Consider the following 22,164-nt stretch of genomic DNA (forward strand, 5'->3'; position numbering starts at 1 on the left):
ATTATTCCATAGAGATGAGATATGGCATGCACTGAATTACGTGCAATGATCCTGTACCTATGACACAAGTGGGAGTTAGCAACTGTTGAAGGGGTGGAGGTGTTTACTGATTCTGCAGAACCAGAACAAACCCTTCAAATTGTCCAAGCAGTCCAAGGAATGCACACACACATAACCACATCCAAAAAGTATTGGAGCCAAGAGCAAATGATCTGTTAGCAGTTATTTAGCTTTATTATCCCTTAGGAAAACATGCTTTTTTCGCATTTGGTCACTGCACACTAGAAAATAAAGAACTTAAAATAAAATTCACACCAAAACTTCAAAAAATGAATGAAATGCATTTAAAAGTGTGTATGGAACCTTCAAGCTGGGCATCTAAAAATACTTTGTTTCTTCACTAACAGATGTAATGATATATGGTTCTTCCCAGGTATGTTGAACCATTACAAACTGGAGCACCTTACACTGCATGCAGATCTGTGTCTCACATATAATCTACAATTGCAGCAAAAGAAACTAATGTTTTAAGAGATGACATTTAGAAATACATGTGCAAAAGGACAAAAAACAGTTTTATATTAAAAGTTTTATATTAAACGTCTCAGCTGCTTTCTCTGGTTACATTTTTCAGCAATGGCAAATTGGAAGACTTGTTGATTTTGCAGTCTTTTGATTACACTATAAAATAATATGTGTTAGCTAAAGTTTTAAAATTATGCCACAAACTATCTAAATCAACTAGCTGATTGGGCAGACGGCTAGTCCAGACGGCGTACAAGTGTTAACATCCTTTTAACACATTCTAATGTTCAGTTCTGTGATCAAATGATGTTAAATTTCCCTGCAATGCTTTAAAATCCCAGTGACTCCCACTGGGATGGTGCACTGATACCCAGTCTGAACATCTGATACAGGACAATCACAGAGCTTGAAATGTAGGTGCAAAGCCAGAAAAAGGCCTGTGCAAAAGATCTCAAACTGTATTTCTATATTCTTATAAAAGTGACCAAAACATTTAAATACAAGTGTTCAATTAGAATTTTGCACCAAAAACTTTTATAAATTAGAAATAATGTTCAAAAAAATACAGCTGTATTGACAGTTCAAGATTGCGAACCTCAGATACAAAAATCAGTAATTACAAAGAGATTATTAAACCATGGAAAAATTAAATCAAATGCATTCTCATAAGAGTTCTGTACAGTTAAGAAATTGCATTTTTATTTTGAAAGTGCTCGCTGCACATTTATCTTCCATGTACAGTATCATAAAACCAATTTAATTCAGAGATTATAAAAGCAATTGATCTCCCCAGTGAAGCTCATTTACTTCTGCTGGGTTTTAATTGTGGATCATTTTCCTTTTTCACAAAACCTCAGCAAGAAGGGTTTATAAAAATAAATAAATAAAGTTCATAATGAATGCTACATATGACTGGGGGATTAGTTCCTGCCAACAATTCAAGTAGAATGTTACATTTAGATGATGGGATTTGGTTTTCTCCCATTTAACACACTAAAGAGGCTCAAAATTGATGCAATTTATTCTGCAATAAAATACTGTTGTTAAGGTAATAAATTCAAATCACACTCCTTTATTCATCTCATAATTACCTCAGGGTCAATCCAATCATCTTTAAATTATTTGCTGATAGCAGAGTAATGTTTTAAATCAATTAGATTTTTGCAGTACTGAGATACCATTCCAAACTATATTTGCTAGTTCCCAAGAATATTTCTACAGGAGATGTATACCTCCCAGACCTCTTCTAGTCTACACATCATTTGCATTAGATCAGGTAATGTAAAAATCAACTTTTCTGGAGCAAGGCAGGCAAACCAGAGCCATTAATATGAAATTCTCAATTTAATAACAGTCAAAGAAGCTTTTACTTCAAGTCATTTGCCTAATTAAATACACTATATTTTCATAACAACTTAACCATTTTTCAGTTTATTTGAGTCGAGATTGCTGGACAGCTCTTTGAACAGGGAGCATAGGACTGTCTAGCATGCGAACTTGCATCAAACTCTTAGCCAATAGCATTTTATAGTCAGCACAAAGTATTTACACTTGGCTGGTGTTGGTCTTTCGCTCTGGTGTAACAATAGAAGGTTCAATTCTATCCTTCACTGTGATTTTGCTCATCCCACAGATGGAATTGTAAATAGGGCAAAAATGTTGGTTACATTCAGTTTATTGAAGTCAAATTTATAAAATCGCTTAAAAAGTCCTCAGCCCTTAACATGGTAGTCACAGTGTTTTACTTGGATGATGCCTACAGAATTCTCATTTGTTTACCAACTTCAAGACCAAATTCACCATTGTTTCTTTGATTGTTCAGTATACCAGCGTGGCCTGACAAACAATAGTTTAAGCATCTAAAAAGTTTGGGCATGACCCAGTCCTACAGAAATTTTAAATACCTACTATGGAGTCTGCAAAAAAATTAATTAATGCCTGGCTGAAAAAAAATCTGACTCTTTCAAAAAAATTGCATTTTTAAGTACCAAGCTGATTAAAGGATTCTTCAACTTAGGGTGTTTAAAACCCCAAATGACAGCTTATAAGTTAATTAGCTTAATGAAATCTGGTTACTAAAACATTACTGTCTCTCTTTCTATCCACCCCACCACCTTTTTCCCCAATGCTGACCCTCGATCGAATCAGTTTTAAAATCTACAACAGCACAATGTCAGAAACAGTGTGAAGGTCAAAGCTGTAGAACATCTACTATATAGTGATATGAAAGGAATCCTGCATCCACTGGTCTCGGGAATTGAGAGTTTTAGGCACTGCAAGATTTGTTTCCAATTTGTCAGCCTTCCCATTTTCGACAACACTTTGTTCCTGGAAATATTCCTCTTCTTCGTCAAAGTATCCATTTTCCAATCCATAGGAGCAATCCGAATTAGCTGCAGCTGACAAGTCCTGGCACGTTCCTTTATATTCCTGAATGGATTCATAGAGAGACCACAGCTGACACAGCAATGACATATCCAACTGGCGTAGGCCAACCTGTTTTTGTTTGAAGGGAATAAAAGGCAGAACCTTTAAACCAGCGACACTACAACTTGTGTATCACAACCACTAAAATTCCATACCAGCTAAAAAGGAAATTCAAACTTATAGTGGATGCATGCATGCAATGTGAGATTTGTACACAAGAAATTTATATCTACCGAGGCATAGTTTCAATTTTAAGTGAAGTGAAGCTAAAGTTTGAGAGGTGCATTATTTGGCAGAAAACTACTGGGACATAGGGCAGATCCAGACTGTTTGGTCAACAGCATTACCAACCTAAATAAATCATCACTTTTCTAAACGATTAGGGGCCAAATATTCACCACTGTTCCAACACACTCCCACCCTAAGTGTGGAAAGAGCGTGAAGGAAAGACCAAGAATGAGACTGGATCCCTGACTTTCACATCAGTTTCTGCAAATCTCTAAATGCCTAGCACACAAATGAGTAATGTAGTAATTGAATTTCAGTGCCAGTGTGATGCTATTTATGTAAGCCATATGTCCCAAAGACTGGGGGATTGTAACCAACAGCTGTTGGCAAAGGGCAAGGTACAGACCATACCCAACCAGCCCGTGTTTGCAAAATTCAAAAGAGTGTCCAACATTAGATGTGATTCCGCAATTGGACAACATTTGCTAAATAATCCTCAGTGTGCCAAGAATTACGCTGACGACCGATTTAAGATCATCAGTCAAGCTTGCAGTGTGCTGCATTTGCATGTACTTATATTAATATACAGGGCCCTGTTCTTTGCAAACAGAAAGAACATTTACACACATTGCGCCTATTTCAGCTCAACAAAATAAGTGACCGCCATTCTCTGGTTCATTCCTCAGGGCAATGCCTTGACCAGAGTCAAGCTACCTAGTTTAAATTTCAAACAATACTTGACAGTTGAAGGCAAAATACTGTGGATGCTGGAAATCTGAAATAAAAACAAAATGCTGGAAAAACTCAGCAAGTCTGGCAGCATCCGTGGAGAGAGAAACAGAGTTTCTGAAGTTTTCGAAGAAAAGTCATATGGACCCGAAATGTTAACTGATCCTCTCTCCACAGATTCTGCCAGACCTGCTAAATTTTTCCAGCATTTTCTGTTTCTATAATGCTTGACAGTTAACTGTCAGTCACCATCAATTGGTGCATTCTCCATGACAATGCCTCTACCAATCAGAGTCCACTTGCCAACCAATGAGCATTCTCTTCTCATGTAGTATAAATTGTTGTTCCCTTTACATTTGGTATTCTTGCAAATTGTCCTTCCTGATGAGCGCAGACACCACCATCACCATCCCTGGGTATGTCCTGTCCCATTGGCAATGCAGACCCAGCAGAGGTGGTGGCTCAGTGGTACACAGTTGGAGGCGGTTGCCCTGGGGGCTCCTCAACATCAACTCCGGACCCCATGAAGTCTCATGGCATCAGGTCAAACATCGGCAAGAAAACTTCCTGCTGATTACCACGTACCACTCACCCACAGTGGATGAATCAGTACTCCTCTATGCTGAACACCACTTGAGGAAGCACTGAGGGTGGCAAGGCCGCAGAATGTACTCTGGATGGGGGACTTTAATTTCAATCACCAAGAGTGGCTTGGTGGCACCACTACTGACTGCACTGGTCGAATCCTAAAGGATATAGCTGCTAGACTGGGTCACCTGGATGCAGGTGGTGAGAGAACGAACAAGAAGAAAGAACACACCTGACCTCATCCTCACCATCCTGCCTGCTGCAGATGCATCTGTCCAAGACAGTATCGGTAGGAGTGACCACCGCACAGTCCTTGTGGAGACGAAGTCCCTTCTTCACATTGAGAATATCCTCCATCATGTTCTGTGGCACTATTATCATGCTAAATGGGATAGATTTTGAACAGATCTAGCAACTCAAGACTGGGCATCCATGAGTCGCTGTGGACTGTCAGCAGCAGAATTGTACTCAACTACAATCTGTAACCTCATGGCCGAGCATCTTCCCCACTCTATCATTACCACCAAGCAAGGGGATCAACCCTGGTTCAATGAAGACTGGAGGGGGGCATCCCAGGAGCAGTACCACACATAACTAAGTATGAGTGGTCAACCTGGTGAAGCTACAACACAGGACTACTTGCATGCCAAACAGCAGAATTAGCAAGTGATCGACAGAGCTAAGCAATTCCACAACCAATGGATTAGATCTAAGCTCTGCAGCCCTGCTATACCCAGCCATGAATGGTGGTGGATAATTAAACAAATCACTGGAGGTGGCGGCTCCATAAATAACCCCATCCTCGATGATGGGGGAGACCAGTACGTCAGTGCAAAAGATAAGGCTGAAGCATTTGCTACAATTTTCAGCCAGAAATGCCTAGTGGATAATCCATCTCAGCCTCCACCAGAGGTCCCCAGCATCACAGGTACCAGTCTTCAGCCAATTTAATTCACTCAACATGATATCAAAAAAGAGCTGAAGGCACTGGATACTGCAAAGGTTGACAATATTTTGGCAATAGTACTGAAGACTTGTGTTCCAGAACTTGCCACGCCCCTAGCCAAGCAGTTCCAGTAAAGCTACAACACTGGCATCTACGCGGCAATGTGGAGAATTGCTCAGATTTGTCCTGTACAAAAAAAGCGGGACAAATCCAACCCGGCCAATTACCGCCCCATCAGTCTACTTTCGATCATCAGTAAAGTGATGAAGGAGTCATCAACAGTGCTATCAAGCGGCACTTGCTTAGCAATAACCTGCTCACTGACGCTCAGTTTGGGTTCCGCCAGGGCAACTCAGCTTCTGACCTCATTGCAGCCTTGGTTCAAACATGGACAAAGAGCTGAGATCCAGAGATGAGATAAGGGTGACCCTTGACATCAAGGCAGCATTTGACCAAGTGTGGCATCAAGGAGTGCTAGCAAAACTGGGGTCAATGGGAATCGGGGGAAAACCCTCCACTGGTTGGAGTCATACCTAGCACAAAGGAAGATGGTTGTGCTTGTTGGAGGTCAGTCATCTCAGCTCCAGGACATTACTGCAGGTGTTCCTCAGGGTAGTGTCCTAGGCCCAACCATCTTCAGCTGCTTAATCAATGACCTTCCTTCCATCAGAAGGTCAGACATGAGGATGTTTGCTGATGATTGCACAATGTTCAGCACCATTTGCAACTCCTCAGATACTGAAAGAGTCCACGTCCAAATGCAGCAAGACCTGGACAACATCCAGGCTTGGGCTGACAAGTGCCAGACAATGACCATCTCCAACAAGAGAGAATCTAACCATCACCCCTTGACTTTCAAAGACATTACCATCGCTGAGTCCCCCACTATCAACATCCTGGGGGTTACCATTGACCAGAAACTGAACTGGGCTAGCCATATAAATACTGTGGCTACAAGAGCAGGTCAGAGGCTAGCAATCCTGAAGTGAATAAGTCACCTCCTGGCTCACCAAAGCCTGTGCACCATCTACAAGGCATAAGTCAGGAGTGTGATAGAATACTCCCCACTTGCCTGGATGAGTGCAGCTCCAACAACACTCAAGAAGCTCAACACCATCCAGGACAAAGCAGCACACTTGATCAGCACCCCAGCCACAAACATTTACTCCCTCCACCATTGGCGCACAGAGGCAGCAGTGTCTACCATCTACAAGATGCACTGCAGAAATACACCAAGGCTCCTTAGACAGCACCTTCCAAACCCACGAACACTACCATATAGATGGACAAGGGCAGCAGATAGATGGGAACACCATCACCTGGAAGTTCCCCTCCAAGTCACTCACCATCCTGGCTTGGAAATATATCACCATTCCTTCACTGTCGCTGGGTCAAAATGCTGGAACTCCCTCCCTAACAGCACTGTGAGTGTACCTACGCTACATGGACTGCAGTGGTTCAAGACGACAGCTTATCAAGGGCAACTAGGGATGGGCAATAAATCACTGGCCTAACCAGCGAAACCCACCCACATCCTTTGAATGAATAAAGGAAGATAAAAAGCTTCAACAAAAAAGTCTCTTTTTCAGCAATACTCAAGTTCTGTACCACCAAACGACTACATTTTATTACATTAAAGATGCAGCGTAAATATCAGTTGCTGTTGTTAGGCTTATTGTAAAAACAGAAATTGAAAGGTCAAAGGTAAGTGGGAAGTGTTCAGTGGATGTTCAGTAGGAAGTGGGTGACTTCTTCACCTTGCCTCTCCTCATCCAACTTCTTCCAGCCTTACAATCACCCTAAAACAGAACTTGTGTTCCTGACTCGACTCCTGTGCATTCTCCAATCTTTTCCCAGGGGCCTTCTCCGGGCCAGAACTGACTCCCTGGAATTCCCTTGTAAAGTGACTCCACCTCATTTTCTACCTTAAAATTCAAATCCACAACTAAGCTTTCAATCACCTCACCTAATGTCTCTTCCTTCGCTCAGCATCAGATTTCTTCATGGTCTGTGAAAAAACCATGGTTATTTTTCTAAACTAAAGGCACTATATGAATGCACACTGTAGCTTTGCCTGGCCCAAATTAACGGAGCAGAAAATTTAAACAAAAAAGCAAATCAGTATAGGAGGAATTTTTAAATGTGAGATAACTAAAGTACAAAAGCTTTATTCCTAGAAGGTGTAAACTTTAGAGCTCTATGGACAAAGAAAGTTTAAAATTAAAACTTAAGGGAAAATTATAAAACTAGGACCAGCAATACAAAAATAATTAAGAGTAACATAGAAAATCTAATGGGGAGGTGAAGGCATTAATTAGAAGGGCTAAAATGGAACACCCTCTGGGAATAAAGCTTTGTACTCTAGCCATCTCACATTTAAAAATTCCTCCTATGCTGATTTGCTGTTTTGTTGAACTTTTCTGCTCAATTAATTTGGGCCAGACAGAGGTGCAAGCTAATAGAGAACACAAAAGGAAATAGTAACAGTTTCAATACAATAAGTATACAAAGTAAATATTGTTCAGGGTATTTTAGGATCACTCAAGAATTAAGGAATAGTGTATTAAATACCTGGCATCAGATTTTACATGATGGTACAAGTTAAAACATAGGTCTACTAGAGGAGGATATGGAACAATTGGCACAGGAAATTGTAGGAAGTGTTGGTTCTAAAAATAAGTTAATGGAACTCGAGATGGAGAAGTCATTAGGGCCTGACAAGATGCACCTTGGGCTGCTGAGAGAAATCAGCTAAAAAGGAGATACAGTCTCTTGATCATAATTTATTAATCTTCCTTGTAAATACAAACTGCAAGAGCACTGAAGTGTAGCCAATCAGGAAAGAAAAGGTTACAAACTTTACACATTGTTTTACTGGAGTGACCAGCACTGCCACACCTATGTGTCATATGTCCAAGGCGGGCTAACTTGGGGATTTAACATTAATATCCACTGGTGATCTGAACTGGATACTCATGTCTTTCACACATCTCTACTTGTCTTTTCAATTGTTTTTAAAGCTGGCTGAGAAAACACTAAAATGAGCCCAGAATCAAAATTGAGCTGCTTTACTTCAAAGCACATGAACATAGAGAGCACCAGGAAAATTACCATTAATACAGCTTTATGTAATGCAAAAATAATAACACTCTATGCTTCCAGAAGAGTGTTTATCCATACCCATTAACAAACCTTTCCAAAAGTGGCATAGTTATCACAGGCATAACAAGTCAGAAAGTCAGTCAGGGGAAACTTGTGTTTTAGCAATTAACAGAAAATGCTGGAAAAGCTCAACAGGTCTAGTAACATCTGTGGAGAGAGAAACAGTTAACATTGAGTTTGTATGACTTCTTCAGAGCTAAAATAGAAATATGATGGATTTTATACTATTTAAGAGGGGCTGGAGCAGGTGGAACAAGTAGAAGGTGAGGGATAGGTGACAGCTAAGCAGAGGTTGATAAAATTTTGGCATGGACACAAGACAAAGGGAGTGTTAATGGTAATGGTGAAGAATAAAGAAGGTGCTGATAGGGGCATAAAGGTAAGATAACAGAAGGTGTTAATAGCAGAAGGGTCAGCACTCTGAAAGCAAAACAAAAACAAGTGACAAGATGGCCCTGTGGGGGGAGGGGTTTGGGGGGAAAGGATAAAAAAGAACAAATCAATAAAAGAATAAAACAAAATTTATTTTTTTAAAAGTTAGATTAAAAAGGGGGGATCAAGAAGGAGGAGAGAGTTCATGGTCTTAAGTTGTTGAACTCAATGTTAAGACTGGAAGGCTGTAAGGTGCCTAATCAGAAGATGAGGTGCTGATCCTCCAGTTTTTGTTGGGCTTCACTGGAACATTGCAGCAGGCCAAGGATAGACATGTGGACTTGAGAGCAGATGGTGTGTTGAAATGGCAAGCAATAGGAAGGTCTGGGTCATGCTTGCGGACTGAGCGAAGATGTTCCGCAAAGCGGTCACCCAGTCTGTGTTTAGTCTCCCCAATGTAGAGGAGACCGCATTAAGAGCAGTGAATACAGTAGACCAAATTGAAGGAGGTGCAAGTGAAGCACTGCTTCACCTGAAAGGAGTGTTTGGGGCCTTGAATGATGAGGACAGAGGAGGTAAAGGGGCAGATGTTGCACCTTCTGCGATTGCATGAGATGGGGATGAGGAGTTGGGGATGATGGAGGAATGGACCAGGGTGTCAAGGAAGGAACAGTCCCTATGGATTGCTGACGGGGAAGGGGGGGGAAGATATGTTTGATGCTAGCATCATGCCAGAGTTGGTGGAAATGGCGGAGGATGATCCTTTGGATGCGGAGGTTGGTGGGATGAAAAGTGAGGACAAGGGTCCTATTATGGTTCTGGGAGGGAGGGGAAGGGGTGAGGGCAGAAGTGCGGGAGATGGGTTGGATACGGTTGAGGGTCCTGTCAACCACAGTGGCAGGGAAACCTTGGTTAAGGAAAAAGGAAGACATGTCAGAGGCACCGTTTTGGAAGGTGGCATCATCGGAACAGATGCGACGGAGGTGGAGGAGCTGAGAGAATGGGATGGAGTCCTCACAGGAAGCAGGGTGTGAGAAGCTGTAGTCGAGGTAGCTAGCTGTGGGAGTCAGTGGGCTTGTAATGAATACTGGTGGACAGTCTATCACCAGAACTAGAGACAGAAGGTCAAGGAAGGGAAGGGAAGTGTTCGGAGATGGTCCATGTGAAGGTGGAAATTGGAAGCAAAATCGATTAATTTTTCCAGGTCCAGACAAGAGTATGAAGCGGCACTGATGTGGGAGGGCACCCGAGTAGGACTGGAACAAGGAATGTTCCACATACCCCACACAAAAAAAAAAAGCATAACTGGGGCCCATGCGGGTACCCATAGACACACCTTTTATTTGGGGGAAGTGGGCAAGTTAAAGGAGAAATTGTTCAGTGAGAGAACAAGTTCAGCCAGGCGGAGGAATGGTGGTGGATGGGGATTGTTCAGGCCTCCGTTCAAGGAAGAAGCAGAGAGCCCTCAGACTATCCTGGTGGGGATGGAGGTAAAGAGGGTACATGGTGAAGAGGCAGCGGTTAGGGCCAGGAAACTGGAAATTGTTGATATGATGTCGGGCATCAGAGGAATCACGAATGTCAAGATAGGAAGAAATTCGTGGGGTTGCAACAGGCTGAGACGATGGGTCTACCAGGACAGTCCTGTTTGTGAATTTTGGGGAGGAGGTAGAAGTGGGCTGTGCGGGACTGGGAGACTATGAGATTGGAAGCTGTGGAGGGAAGATCTCCAGAGGAGGTCAGTGACAGCCCTGGAAACAATGGCTTGATGTTCAGTGGTGGGGCCATGGTCCAGGGGAAGGTGGGAAGAAGTGTCTGAGAGTTGGCATTCAATCTCTGCAAGGTAAAGGTCTTGTCGACAAGTTTGATAACAAAGTCAGGCTTTGACCTGTGGGAACGGAGTGCAGCAAGTTCAGAAGGAGACAAGTTGGAGGGGCAAGAGGAGCAGAGAAATTAAGACGGCTGATGTCACACCAACAGTTCTCAATGAAAAGATCAAGAGCAGGTAAGAGGCCAGAGGGAGGGGTCCAGGCAGAGGGAGAATACTGAAGGTGGCTGAAAGGAACCATTGAAGGATTCCTGCCCAAAGAAGTAAGCACGGAGACAAAAGCAATGGAAAAGGAGTTCAACATTGTGCCAAGCCCAAGATTCATTGATGTGAGGACATAAGGGGATGAAATGGAATCCTTTGCTGAATACAGAATGTTCAGCATCAGAGAGGGGAAGGTCAAAGGGTATGGTGAGTACACAATAAGGGGTGGGATTAGAAGAAGGGATGGGGTCAGAGGGACCGGAAAGGGTGGAGAGTCCTGGATGGGCATTGGTATCAGTAAGTTGTTGGAGCTTGCGTTCCTTAACACCTGAAAGGAAGAGAAAAAGTTTCTTGTTAAGGCGTTGGGTGAGACGAAGAATAAAATGAAACTGGGGACAAGGACAGCTTTGAGATAGGATGAGTCATTGCTGCTGGAGAGAGAGAGGTCGAGTGGGTATATATGGTGACACGTGGCACTGAGAGTGGATCTCAGGATGTGGTGAGAACAGCAGTCCGAGGAACGTTGTATGTCCCAGAGATACCTGTAATCCTGGGTGGATTCAAAACATGAGGGATGGAACTGTAGTTGGAATCGACATGGGTTAAGTCGAAGACAGTCGATGATTAAGGAAATATGGCTGTGAAAGCGAGTTTTGGTAAACACCTTGTTAAAAACCAGGAGGGAAATGGAAACCAATGAAGGAGAATAGGGTGAAAGAGACAAACGGAAATGAAAGATTCTACAGACAGAAGCGATAACTCAATTCCCAGTAAGACTGCAATCAGTAGGGATTAGGGTGCTAATCTACCAAGAGGAGCCTACTGTCTATTACATGAGAAGTCTGTATTGAATAAGTAGTCAAAATAAAAATGTTTGCTTTGCCTGTTTAACCCTTCCATAAACTGGATCTTAAAACAGATGTAGAAAAACTGGTTGTATTTACTGGTTTGATAATTCAGTGTAGTATGAGCGTCTGGCATGAATCAATGTAACTTATATCAAAAACGTGCACTTATAATGATGGCTTTAACAAGGCACTTCACAAATAGGTGCAAGGAAACAGATGGCAAAGCAGGAAAGGGGAGCAGAGTCTAAAAGCTTGGTCAAAGAGGGGGATTTTTGAGGAGGTTTACAATAAAACTGGTGAGATTAAGAGGCTGAGCTCCAGATAGTAGCATTGAAGCAACTCAAGGCAGTGCAATGAAATGTGGAGCCAAGGTATAGAAGATTACAGGAATGGAACATTCAGGAAGGGATACAAAGCTGGAGTGGATTGCAGGGAAAAGGTGTGACAAGGCTGTGGAGGGACTGGTAGACAAGAATTTTATATTTATTACATAGTGGAAATCACAAACATAAACACAAATGTGGGGGCAACAATGTAATACCAATGTACCATGGCTCTCTGGGCAAGCAGGTTACTGTTTGCTAAGGGAATATTATTCCATATCATTTTATGCATTAGGTCATGCTTTGGCTTAGAGCCCAAGGGAACTAACTGTTCGCTGCTTATGAGAAATGCATCTGGTGAAGAGCCTGAAAGGCACCAGGGACCAGCAGTCTGTCCTTGTTTCTATGTCAGAGACATTGGGAATGACTTGAGATGATGTCAAGCAATATCTCTTTGGGAAAGGTCGGGGTGGGGTGAAGAAGAAAAAAACAAGTAACAATCTTAGAATATATTTGCATTTTCGCAGGTGCAAACAATTTGGCATTGGTCAATGTCAGTAGGATACTTTCCCCAAAGTGACAACAATGATTGAAATTTACCCTAAAAGGAACCCCATCAACAAATGAAAATCTTTTTTAAAAATCTAGTATTAGTGATTAAATAAATTACAAGATAAGAATTAGGTTAGACGTTAGGCAATTCTTTTCCCAGCAGACAGCAGACCTATGGAACCAGTTGGCCGCTTGCATGACAAGTGCCGATTTACTGTATCCCGTCGATAAAGAACTGGACCGGAAATCACACCATACAAGAAATATTAATTATTTTTCTCTCTCCACAGATGCTGCCTGACCTGCTGAGTATTTTCAGCAATGTGTTTTAATTTCATATTTCCAGCATTATTTGTATTTTCTTCTATACAAAATAAACACCCTAAATAATATGTATGGTCAACGTGATAGAGAATTTCGATTACCTAGAGGGATAGGGAGATGTACATCAGATTTTCCTTTTTTGTTAAAAGGCCTCAAATTGCTAAACTGATATTTTGCCTCTTCCATTAAACTACATGACGGTGGCCGGGGGGGGGGGTAATGGCTAAGGAATCACAACCGTATCAAACATGCTACTTGGACCTTAACTTTTCTCTGTGCAAATTTTTGTATGCCCTTAGACACTACAGTTCCACCACCACCTAAGCTCACATATCCAACTAACAACTCAGCTTAGGTAACAGCTGTTTCAATTTGTAACACACACCCCATTCACCAGCATATTAGGTAGTGACCCCAGTGTTGCCTGGAAGATCACCCAATAAACAGCTCCCCTCCCTAGTGTGTCAGGCACGCAGATGTCATGCACTCCTCCTTCCCCAGTATGTGACAGGGCACTTAGATATTGTGCTCATCCCCAATGCAACAGGGCATCCCAATAATGTGCCCTCTCCAGTGTCTGACAGTGCATTGTGCCTCTCCCCATTAGCTGATAGTGCACCCAGATATTGTGCCCTTCCCTCAGTGTGTACCCCCATGTTGTGCCCACTCCCATCTGACAATAGACCCCAATATTGTGCCCACTCTCCAGTTTGACAGCAGACCCCAATTGTGCCCACACCCCAGTTTGACAGCAGACCCCAATATTGTGCCCACTCCACAGTATGACAGCAGATGCCAATATTGTGCCCACTCCCCAGTTTGACAGCAGACCCCAATATTGTGCCCACTCTCCAGTATGACAGCAGATGCCAATATTATGCCCACTCCCTAGTATGATAGCGCACCCCAATATTGTGCCTCCCTCCCTCAGTTTCTGACAGCAGACCCCAATATTGTGCCCACTCCTCAGTTTGGCAGCAGATGCCAATATTGTGCCAACTCCCCAGTTTGACAGCAGACCCCAATATTGTGCCCACTCCCCAGTTTGACAGCAGACCCCAATATTGTGCCCACTCCCCAGTTTGACAGCAGACCCCAATATTGCATCCTCCTCCCCGCCCAGTGTCTGATGGTGTGCCGTTACCCTCCCACAGTTGCACACTCACCATCTCTTTCCGGAGCAGGGCCAATGCAGCATCCAGGTTAGCCGGTTTGTTGGGCCGGTTGCTGTGGCGGCTGCTGGCGGTGCGGGCCCGGCTCAGGTCCTCCTGGATCATGCACCGCTTGGCGTACACCCGCTCCATGTCGCGCCACGAGCCGCCGCTCGAATTCAGTAGCCCGCTCAGGCTCTTGGGCAGCGGCGGCAGGCCCTCCAGGCACGTCGTGTTCGGCACCGAGCCACCGTTCACCAGCTTCCCAGCCATGTCAGCTGCTCGCCGAGGCGGCTATGGATGGGTGAGAGATCAGGGAACGGATAGTCCCACTCCCTCTACCAGGGGAACTGGGCGGCGCTCACATACTGCGCACGCGCGGCCTGAGCAGCAGCCGTTAAACCCGCATTCAAACGGCTCGCGCAATTAACCGCCTCCTCTTCCAAGCGTCACGTCAGCCGTTCCGTTTCGCCAGAAATCCCTCCTACTCCCTTCCCTGGTTGGACGCTTTTACTCCGCCAGGCTTTCGGACCGCCATTATGATTGGTCCCAATGGTTGCCAATCGCACAGGCGACGTCACATCGCCGCCCCGCACTGTCACGAGAGCGGGTTCTTTGCGATGCTATGTGAAGGGTGGCGGCTGTCCCTGTTTTGCAGGAATGGTCGCTTCAGGATTCCTACTGGTCGCCGATGCAAAATATAGGCGATTCAATGCACTCACCCCGGGCTCAGATCTCAAAGCAAAGGGCGTCAAGATCAACTGTGCCATTTTCTGGCCATTAAAATTAATTCATATATAACCACTAACCGTGGTGATGGACTGTGCTCAGATATAGCGGTGTTATCAATATTCAGTTTTATCTTTAACCCCAATGTTCAACCGTGCGTTGTTCATAGAGCCACACAGACTGAGGGTGATGGCAACAAAAAGACTTGCATTTATATAGCGCCTTGCACAACATTAGGATGTCTCAAAGCACTTTACAAATCCATTGAAGGACTTATGATGTGTAGTCACACGCGGGTAGTGTAGGAAAACCTGCCAATTTCAGCACAGCAAATTCCTGCAAACAACAATCTGATAATGACCAGATAATCTGTTTTAGTTATGTTGATTGAGGGACAAATTTTCTTCCTGCCCTACCCCCACTTCCCCATTTATCTGTCTCTTCCCCCTCTTATCTATCTCTTCGCCCTCTACTCCCACTTTTGGCAGAATAAATAAACAAGAGATATCTAAATGGTGAGAGATTGCAGAGCTCTGAGATGCAGAGGGGTCTGGGTGTCCTAGCACATGAATCTCAAAAGGCAAGATCAGCAAGTAATTAGGAAAGCTAATAGAATGCTATCATTTATTGCAATGGGAATTGAATACAAAAGTAGAGAGGTTATGCTTCAGTTATACACAGCACACTTGGAGTACTGTATATAGTATTGGTCACCTTATTTAGGAAGGATGTAAATATGTTGGAAGCAGTTCAGAGAAGGTTTACCAGACTAATACCTGGAATGGGTGGGTTGGTCTTATGCAGAAACGTTGGCCAGACTAGGCTTGTATCCACTGGAGTTTAGAAGAGTTAAGAGGCAATTTGATTGAAACATATAAGATCCTGAGGGGTCTTGACAGGGTGGATGTGGAGAGGATGTTTCCTCCTGTGGAAGACAGGGTGGATGTGAAGAGGATGTTTCCTCTTGTGGAAGAATCTAGAACTAGGGGTCACTGTTTAAAAATAAGGGGTCACCCATTTAAAACAGATGAGGTGAAACTTTTTCACTCAATGGGTCATGAGTCTTTGGAACTCTCTTCCTGAAAAGGTGTTGGAACCAGAGTCTTTGAATATTTTTAAGGCAGAGGGGGTGATAGGTTATTGGTGGTAGGTGGGATGCAGATTTCAGGCTACTATCAGAGCAGTCATGATCTTATGAAATGGCAGAGCAGGCTCGAGGGGCTCAATGGCCTACTTCTGATCCTTGCTCGTATAATAGTGGCATGGAATCATTTATGCCCACCTAAGAGGGCAGATGGGGCCTTGTTTTAAAGTTACATCCAAAAGATAGCACCTCAGTTGGAGTGCTTTTTAAAAATTTATTCATTCATGGGATGTGGGGGTTGCTGGCTAGGCCACATTTGTTGCCCATCCCTAATTGCCCTTGAGAAGGTGGTGGTGAGCTGTCTTCTTGAACCACTGCTGTCCATATGGTGTAGGTACACCCACAGTGCGGTTAGGGAGGGAGTTCCAGGATTTTGATCCAATGACAGTGAAGGAACTGCGATATAGTTCCAAGTCAGGATAGAGTGTGGCTTGGAGGGGAACTTGCGGGTGGTGGTGTTCCCATGTATCTGCTGCCCTTGTCCTTCTAGATGGTAGAGGTCGTAGGTTTGGAAGGTGCTGTCTAAAGAGGTCTTGGTGAGTTGCTGCAATGCATCTTGTAAATGGTATACACTTGCCACTGTGTATCGATGGCGGGGATGGTGGATGGGACGCCAATCAAGATGGCTGCTTTGTCCTGGATGGTGTTGAAATTCTTGAGTGTTATTGGAGCTGCACTCATCCAGGCTAGTGGAGAGTATTTCATCACACTCTTGACTTAGGAACATAGGACTTAGGAGCAGGAGTAGGCCATTCAGCCCTTCTAGCTTGCTCCGCCATTCAATAAGATCATGGCTGATCTGGATGTGGTCTCAACTTCACTTGGCCATCTGCACCCCGATGGCCCTTGACTTCGTTGTTTATCAAAAACCTGTCTAACTCTGCCATGAATAAATTCAGTGACCCAGTCTCCACTGGTTTTTGGGGAATAGAATTACACATACTAAGGATCCTTTGAGAGAAAAAAATACTAATTTCCATCTTAAACAGTAGGCTTCTTATTCTTAAACTGTGTCCCCTGGTTCTAGTCGCTCACACAAGTGGAAACATCCTTTCGGTATCTACCCTATCAAATCCCCTCAGGATCTTACATATTTCAATAAGGTCACTTCTCATTCTTCTAAACTTCAATGGGTATAAGCCCAACCTGTTCAATATTTCTCCCCAAGATAAGCCCCTCATCGCAGGAACGAGTCAAGTGAACCTTCTCTGTACTGCGTCTGAAGCAATTATATCTTTTTTTCAAATAAGGAGACCAAAACTGCGCATAGTATTCCATATGTGGTCTTACCAAGGCCCTGTTCAGCTGCAGTGAAACTTCCCTACTTTTATATTCCATACCCCTTGCAATAAATACCAGTGTTAATGTCATGGATAAGAAAGTGGCCATCTCTGGTAGGGATTGGGATCCACTGATTGAGTTCATCATCTTGATATGATAAGAGAGCCCTTGGGGCCATAGAAAAAAGTACTATGCCTTTGCAAGAGCTACTATGGATCCCTTTGAATTCCTCTCGACTTCTCAGTCTTCTGCTACTCAACTGATCTTTTCATTCCTTGAATTTGTGACTCATTTATGTGTCAAAATGTTATCTTATATACCTCTCAAGATAAAATCTTTTTTTATATATATATTGGCCAACTAGAGTAATATACTTTGAGAAGGAATTCCCTTATTTGGCAACAAATATCATAGGCAAATTGTGAAACCCCTATAATTGATAAATTCTTAACTACTTAAGAAAGCCAGATTTGCTCATAAACTACAAAACTGTTTACTTTGCCATGCCGTAAATACCTGTAGTAAGATGATCCAGAGAAGCTTTGGGGTCCCTAACTCTATTTATGAAGATTCCTTCACTTAGTCTGGCTGTAAATAACAATGGGGACAGGACAAAGATAAAGGACCATCACTGAAGGCATTTTTGTCATGTCAGCAAACAAGCATTAATTTTTGACAAACCTGAATGTGCATCATTTTAGTCACTAATCAGAACGAGATGCTGACTGGGAAAGATTCTTTTGCTGACAGTGCACAATTCTGTGTGGAATTAACCAGGATCCTTAGCATTATCTCATTTTGTTTTCCAGGGTTCGTCTTTTTAGAGACCTTTTTCAAATGATTTCCTGAAAGGACATCCCCTATCTGAGGTGTTCAAAAGAAGATGATGGCCAACCCAAGGATGTCAAGCAGTTTAGGCTGCACAATAGATTCTTGTGCCAACCTGTTCATATTGTATTTCTGCACCAGCAACAAAAGTGAAATGTAACACTTTGGCAGATGATTAATGCATGTTGAAACAGCATGTCCAATCACAGCATGTCAGATTTTCAGGGGCGTTGCATGAAACGAGGTGTGCCAGGGTGGTCAACAGTCAGTGTACCCTGAATACCCAGCTTTATGAAGCTGACCCTTACCATAACTGGGACACCTTCCTGGCAATGATCAGGGGAACTGCCTTTGCACAGTATGTGCAAATGGATTGGTTTTTAGAATGTTATATGCAGAACTGTGTTATCTGCTTTAACAATATTTGCAGCTAATATATAGCATAGTGACAGTTGCCTGAAGCTAGGTTGCATCACCTAGCAGGGAAGCTGTAATGCTAATAATGGAGTGCCACAAAGGTTGTCCTGTCTATTAACCAGCTCATGCAACATGACCCCCTCTTTAGTAGCCATCGCACAGGGCAACGGAATTTGACAATTGCCTGTAGACTCATCTAGCATTTGAGTTTCATTTCACTTCATGTTTGCTTGTCGCATTTTAGTTGCCTTCCTTTCTGTCTTAGTTGCTAATGGGTTGATTTCTTTCCTGTCCTGAGGCTATCATGCAGTTGTAATTGTAGTATCAGGGTGTTCAGGGCTGTAAGGGTTAGTGTGGGACTGGGGAAACAGTACCGCCCACATTATGATGTAAAGAGTCTCAAGGGAGTAGTAGAGTGTAGTAGTGAAACTGGTAGGAATGAAGATAGCACCTAGTCAGGACTGTATCCTGTATGTATGTATATAGTTATGTTTTATTAATAATCAGTTATTGTTCAACCATACAAGCCTCTAGATCTCTTCATGAGACAACATACAACCGTACAACATGTGGCAGCGGGTGAACGCCCAAAATCATTAAGAGTGAAGAAGTAAAAAAAAACTGCAGCCTGACCTGAGAGAAGTGCACCTAACTTGAAGACCTCAAATACACAATTAAAGATTGCCTAAGAAGCTCCATTACAGGCATTGAGGCCAAGGGGCAGAAGAAAGATGCACTCTGCAGCGTAAGGGGATTCCACCAGAGCACGTGAAGGTCCATTGCGAGCTCCATTAGAAAGCAGAGACAAAGGACCAAACCAGATCACAAAAGGATGAGCACACTCCAAAAAAAAGGCTGAAATAAGCTTTTAAATTTGGTGCAATAATCAGGCAGTACTGGCAGACTGATTGCTTTAACAACCATGAAGAACGCTGCAGCCCGAATCCAGAGTCGGTGCCATAATATGTGGCAATCACGTGCAAACAAAAAGTAAAATGAAAGAGAAGTCAGAGCAAAAAATTAACTTCAATTCAATTCTCCAAGCTTTAGAAAGCAACTAGCTGTCCAAAATGATTTTCTGCAGAATTGCTGAAGTTTCAAAAGGCTCTGTAACTGTGGTGGGAGCTTGCCAAATATCAACAAGCATGGGAAGAAAAAGAAACAATTACTGCCGTGTCATTTTTTAAAAAATGTATTCCCCATGCTGAAAACAGCCAAGGCTGGCAAATCGACACTGCCGGAACAATTAGGGCAGATGGAAGGGCCAGACCAGGCGCAAAATTGGCCATTATGGAGAAAAGGATTTTTAAGATGCATGATAACATGAGACTTAAGAAAACAGAGGCTGAACAAGTGAATACACTATTATATTCAGTCGGTCCAACAGCCAACGACATAACTGCCAGACAGGGAATAAATGAATCCTCTGATATCTTTGAATAGGTGATGACATTCTTTGACACCTACTTTAACCTAAGAAGCAATAAAATTTTGAAGTGAGCAAAATTTAACGAGAGACCTTAAGTCAGAGCTCATAAGAGGTCGAATAGTAGTGGGAGTGGCTGATGATATTCTTTCAGATGTACTCCAACCTAAAGAATATCTGACTTTGGAAAAAGCCATCCAAATCATCAGACAATCAGAAATCTGCCAGCAAAACCAATCCATTTAGCATGGCCAAGTTAAATCATGGTACACAGCAACCCCACAGTCCAGCTCATAAAACAACATGAGGGCAAAGAGAATCCAGGGCAAGGAAAGCAATACCAAAGCAAAACACAAGATGGTGACAGACCATATCAGTGCTGTGGCATCAAAAGACCTCACAGGTGTGAGTAGTGTCCAGCTATCACTGTGCAGTGCTTTCACTGCAACCGTCTGTGACACTTTGGAAAAATGTGTAATTCCAAAACCTTGAGGTGTGCAGAGGATCCCAAATGAGTCCATGAGATAGATGAGCCACACGAAGAAATCATCCAACAATGCTTCTTGGGAGAAGCTAAGGATCCCAGATTCACATTTTGGAATGCTGACATATCTGTAAATGGTCACCACAGAAATTTCAAGTTAGATACAGGAGCCAGTGTGACAGTCCTGTCAGATCAGGAATCATGGCTAAAAGACTTCTGGCCACGGATGACAGACGCACCACTATATGGTCCCAGAGGAATCCAACTACCAACTAGGCATGATTCAAGAGCTGCTCCAGTATGGTAACAAGCATATAATCAAAATTCTGAATGTCGTCCGCAATAAACCCTTTTCTATCCTGAGCAGAGATGCATGCCTGTGTTGCCCTCAACCTTCACAAAATGCTAGAAGCACTGTAGTCAACTACACTGAATTGGAGACTCCTGAGAGATCTACCAGTGCTGATGATCTTGACTGGGACTTCAGTTCAGAACTATCCTCACTCTTTGCGGAGGCAGTTATTCCAGCTCCTTTGCAGATGGCAGAAAATAGTCTTCTTTAGTCAGACCAGCCAAACCTCCAGATGAGCACAAACAACTTAAAATAGAAGATACAGAGGAGAAAGGGCAGTGGCTGAAGCTTGAGCCCAAACTTCAGAGTCAAACAGCTGCTATCACAGAACCAGGAAAAACTACAGCAACAAAGCTGGAGCTTCAAACTCAAACGCACAACATGAAGTCAATCCTGGGGCAGGATAACAACCACCAACTCACCAAAGCAAAACTCAGGGAGGCACAAATGCACATGAAGAAACAGACTGCAGCATTAGAAACCAAACTGCAAGTTGAGGAACATAAAGGAGATAAACCTTCAACTTCCAGGAAGAACATGGCAGACACCACAGAAAATAGAAAATCTGAATCCACTCTATGAATGAACATTCCCTCCGGAAGGAGAAGGATAAGCTTGTGGTATCCGACCAAGGAAGACAGATTGTCGACAAAGAAAAATACAACTCTAAGGAGCGCAAAAGCAAAGCATATGCTCACACTCAAATAATTTGCCCAGCCAGCGAAGCCCACATCCTGTGAATAAATTTTTAAAAAACCAAGTACTACAACTTTAACTCCAGACCAACAAAGTCAGCCCAAAGCAGTTGAGAGAACCACTCCTCCAGACTGGAAAAGAACCAAATCTGAAAAAGCCATAAAGCCTCCAAATGATCTGAATATGTAAAGTCAGAGACTTGGTGGGGGAGAAGGGGTAGTATGTAAATATTATTGTAAATATATTTGGCTAAAGAATTGGGGGAGGAGTAGTATCAGGGTGTTTGGGACAGTAAAGGTTAATAAGAGACTGGGGAAACAGTACCATCCACATTATGATATAGAGATATATTTCCAGCAGATGCTGGAAATCTGAAACGAAAACAAAAAGTGCTGGAAAAACTCAGCAGGTTTGACAGCATTTGTGGAGAGAGAGACAGAGATAACATTTCGAGTTCATATGGCTCTTCTTCAGATCTAATGGGAGGTAGAGATGTGGTGAAATATATACTGATTAAGGGGGTGGAACCAGTGAAGCTGGATAGAAGGCCAGCGATAGGTGGAGGCAAAGGAGAGATGGCAAAAGATGTCATAAGCAACA

General features: G+C 43.1%; 1 protein-coding gene across 1 annotated transcript; it reads right to left on the reverse strand.

Moving 5' to 3' along the window:
• Positions 1 to 211: 211 nt before the first annotated feature.
• fam89a (family with sequence similarity 89 member A) lies at positions 212 to 14,616 on the reverse strand. Its single transcript, XM_078541749.1, has 2 exons — positions 14,223 to 14,616; positions 212 to 3,021 (listed from the first exon to the last, which is right to left on the reverse strand). Exons 1-2 carry the CDS (start codon positions 14,478 to 14,480, stop codon positions 2,737 to 2,739), a joined length of 543 nt encoding a protein of 180 aa, XP_078397875.1. The 5' UTR covers positions 14,481 to 14,616; the 3' UTR covers positions 212 to 2,736.
• Between the last annotated feature and the right edge of the window lie 7,548 nt (positions 14,617 to 22,164).

The sequence above is a fragment of the Cetorhinus maximus genome, chromosome 5 (genome assembly GCF_964194155.1).
Source record: "Cetorhinus maximus chromosome 5, sCetMax3.hap1.1, whole genome shotgun sequence".
Taxonomy (NCBI): domain Eukaryota; kingdom Metazoa; phylum Chordata; class Chondrichthyes; order Lamniformes; family Cetorhinidae; genus Cetorhinus; species Cetorhinus maximus.

Coding starts and splice junctions, on each gene's coding strand:
- fam89a (XM_078541749.1), bottom strand. CDS start 14,480: ATGGCTGGGAAGCTGGTGAACGGTGGCTCGGTGCCGAACACGACGTGC. Junction 3,022..14,222: donor CCCTGCTCCGGAAAGAGATG/GTGAGTGTGCAA, acceptor AAACAAAAACAG/GTTGGCCTACGCCAGTTGGA.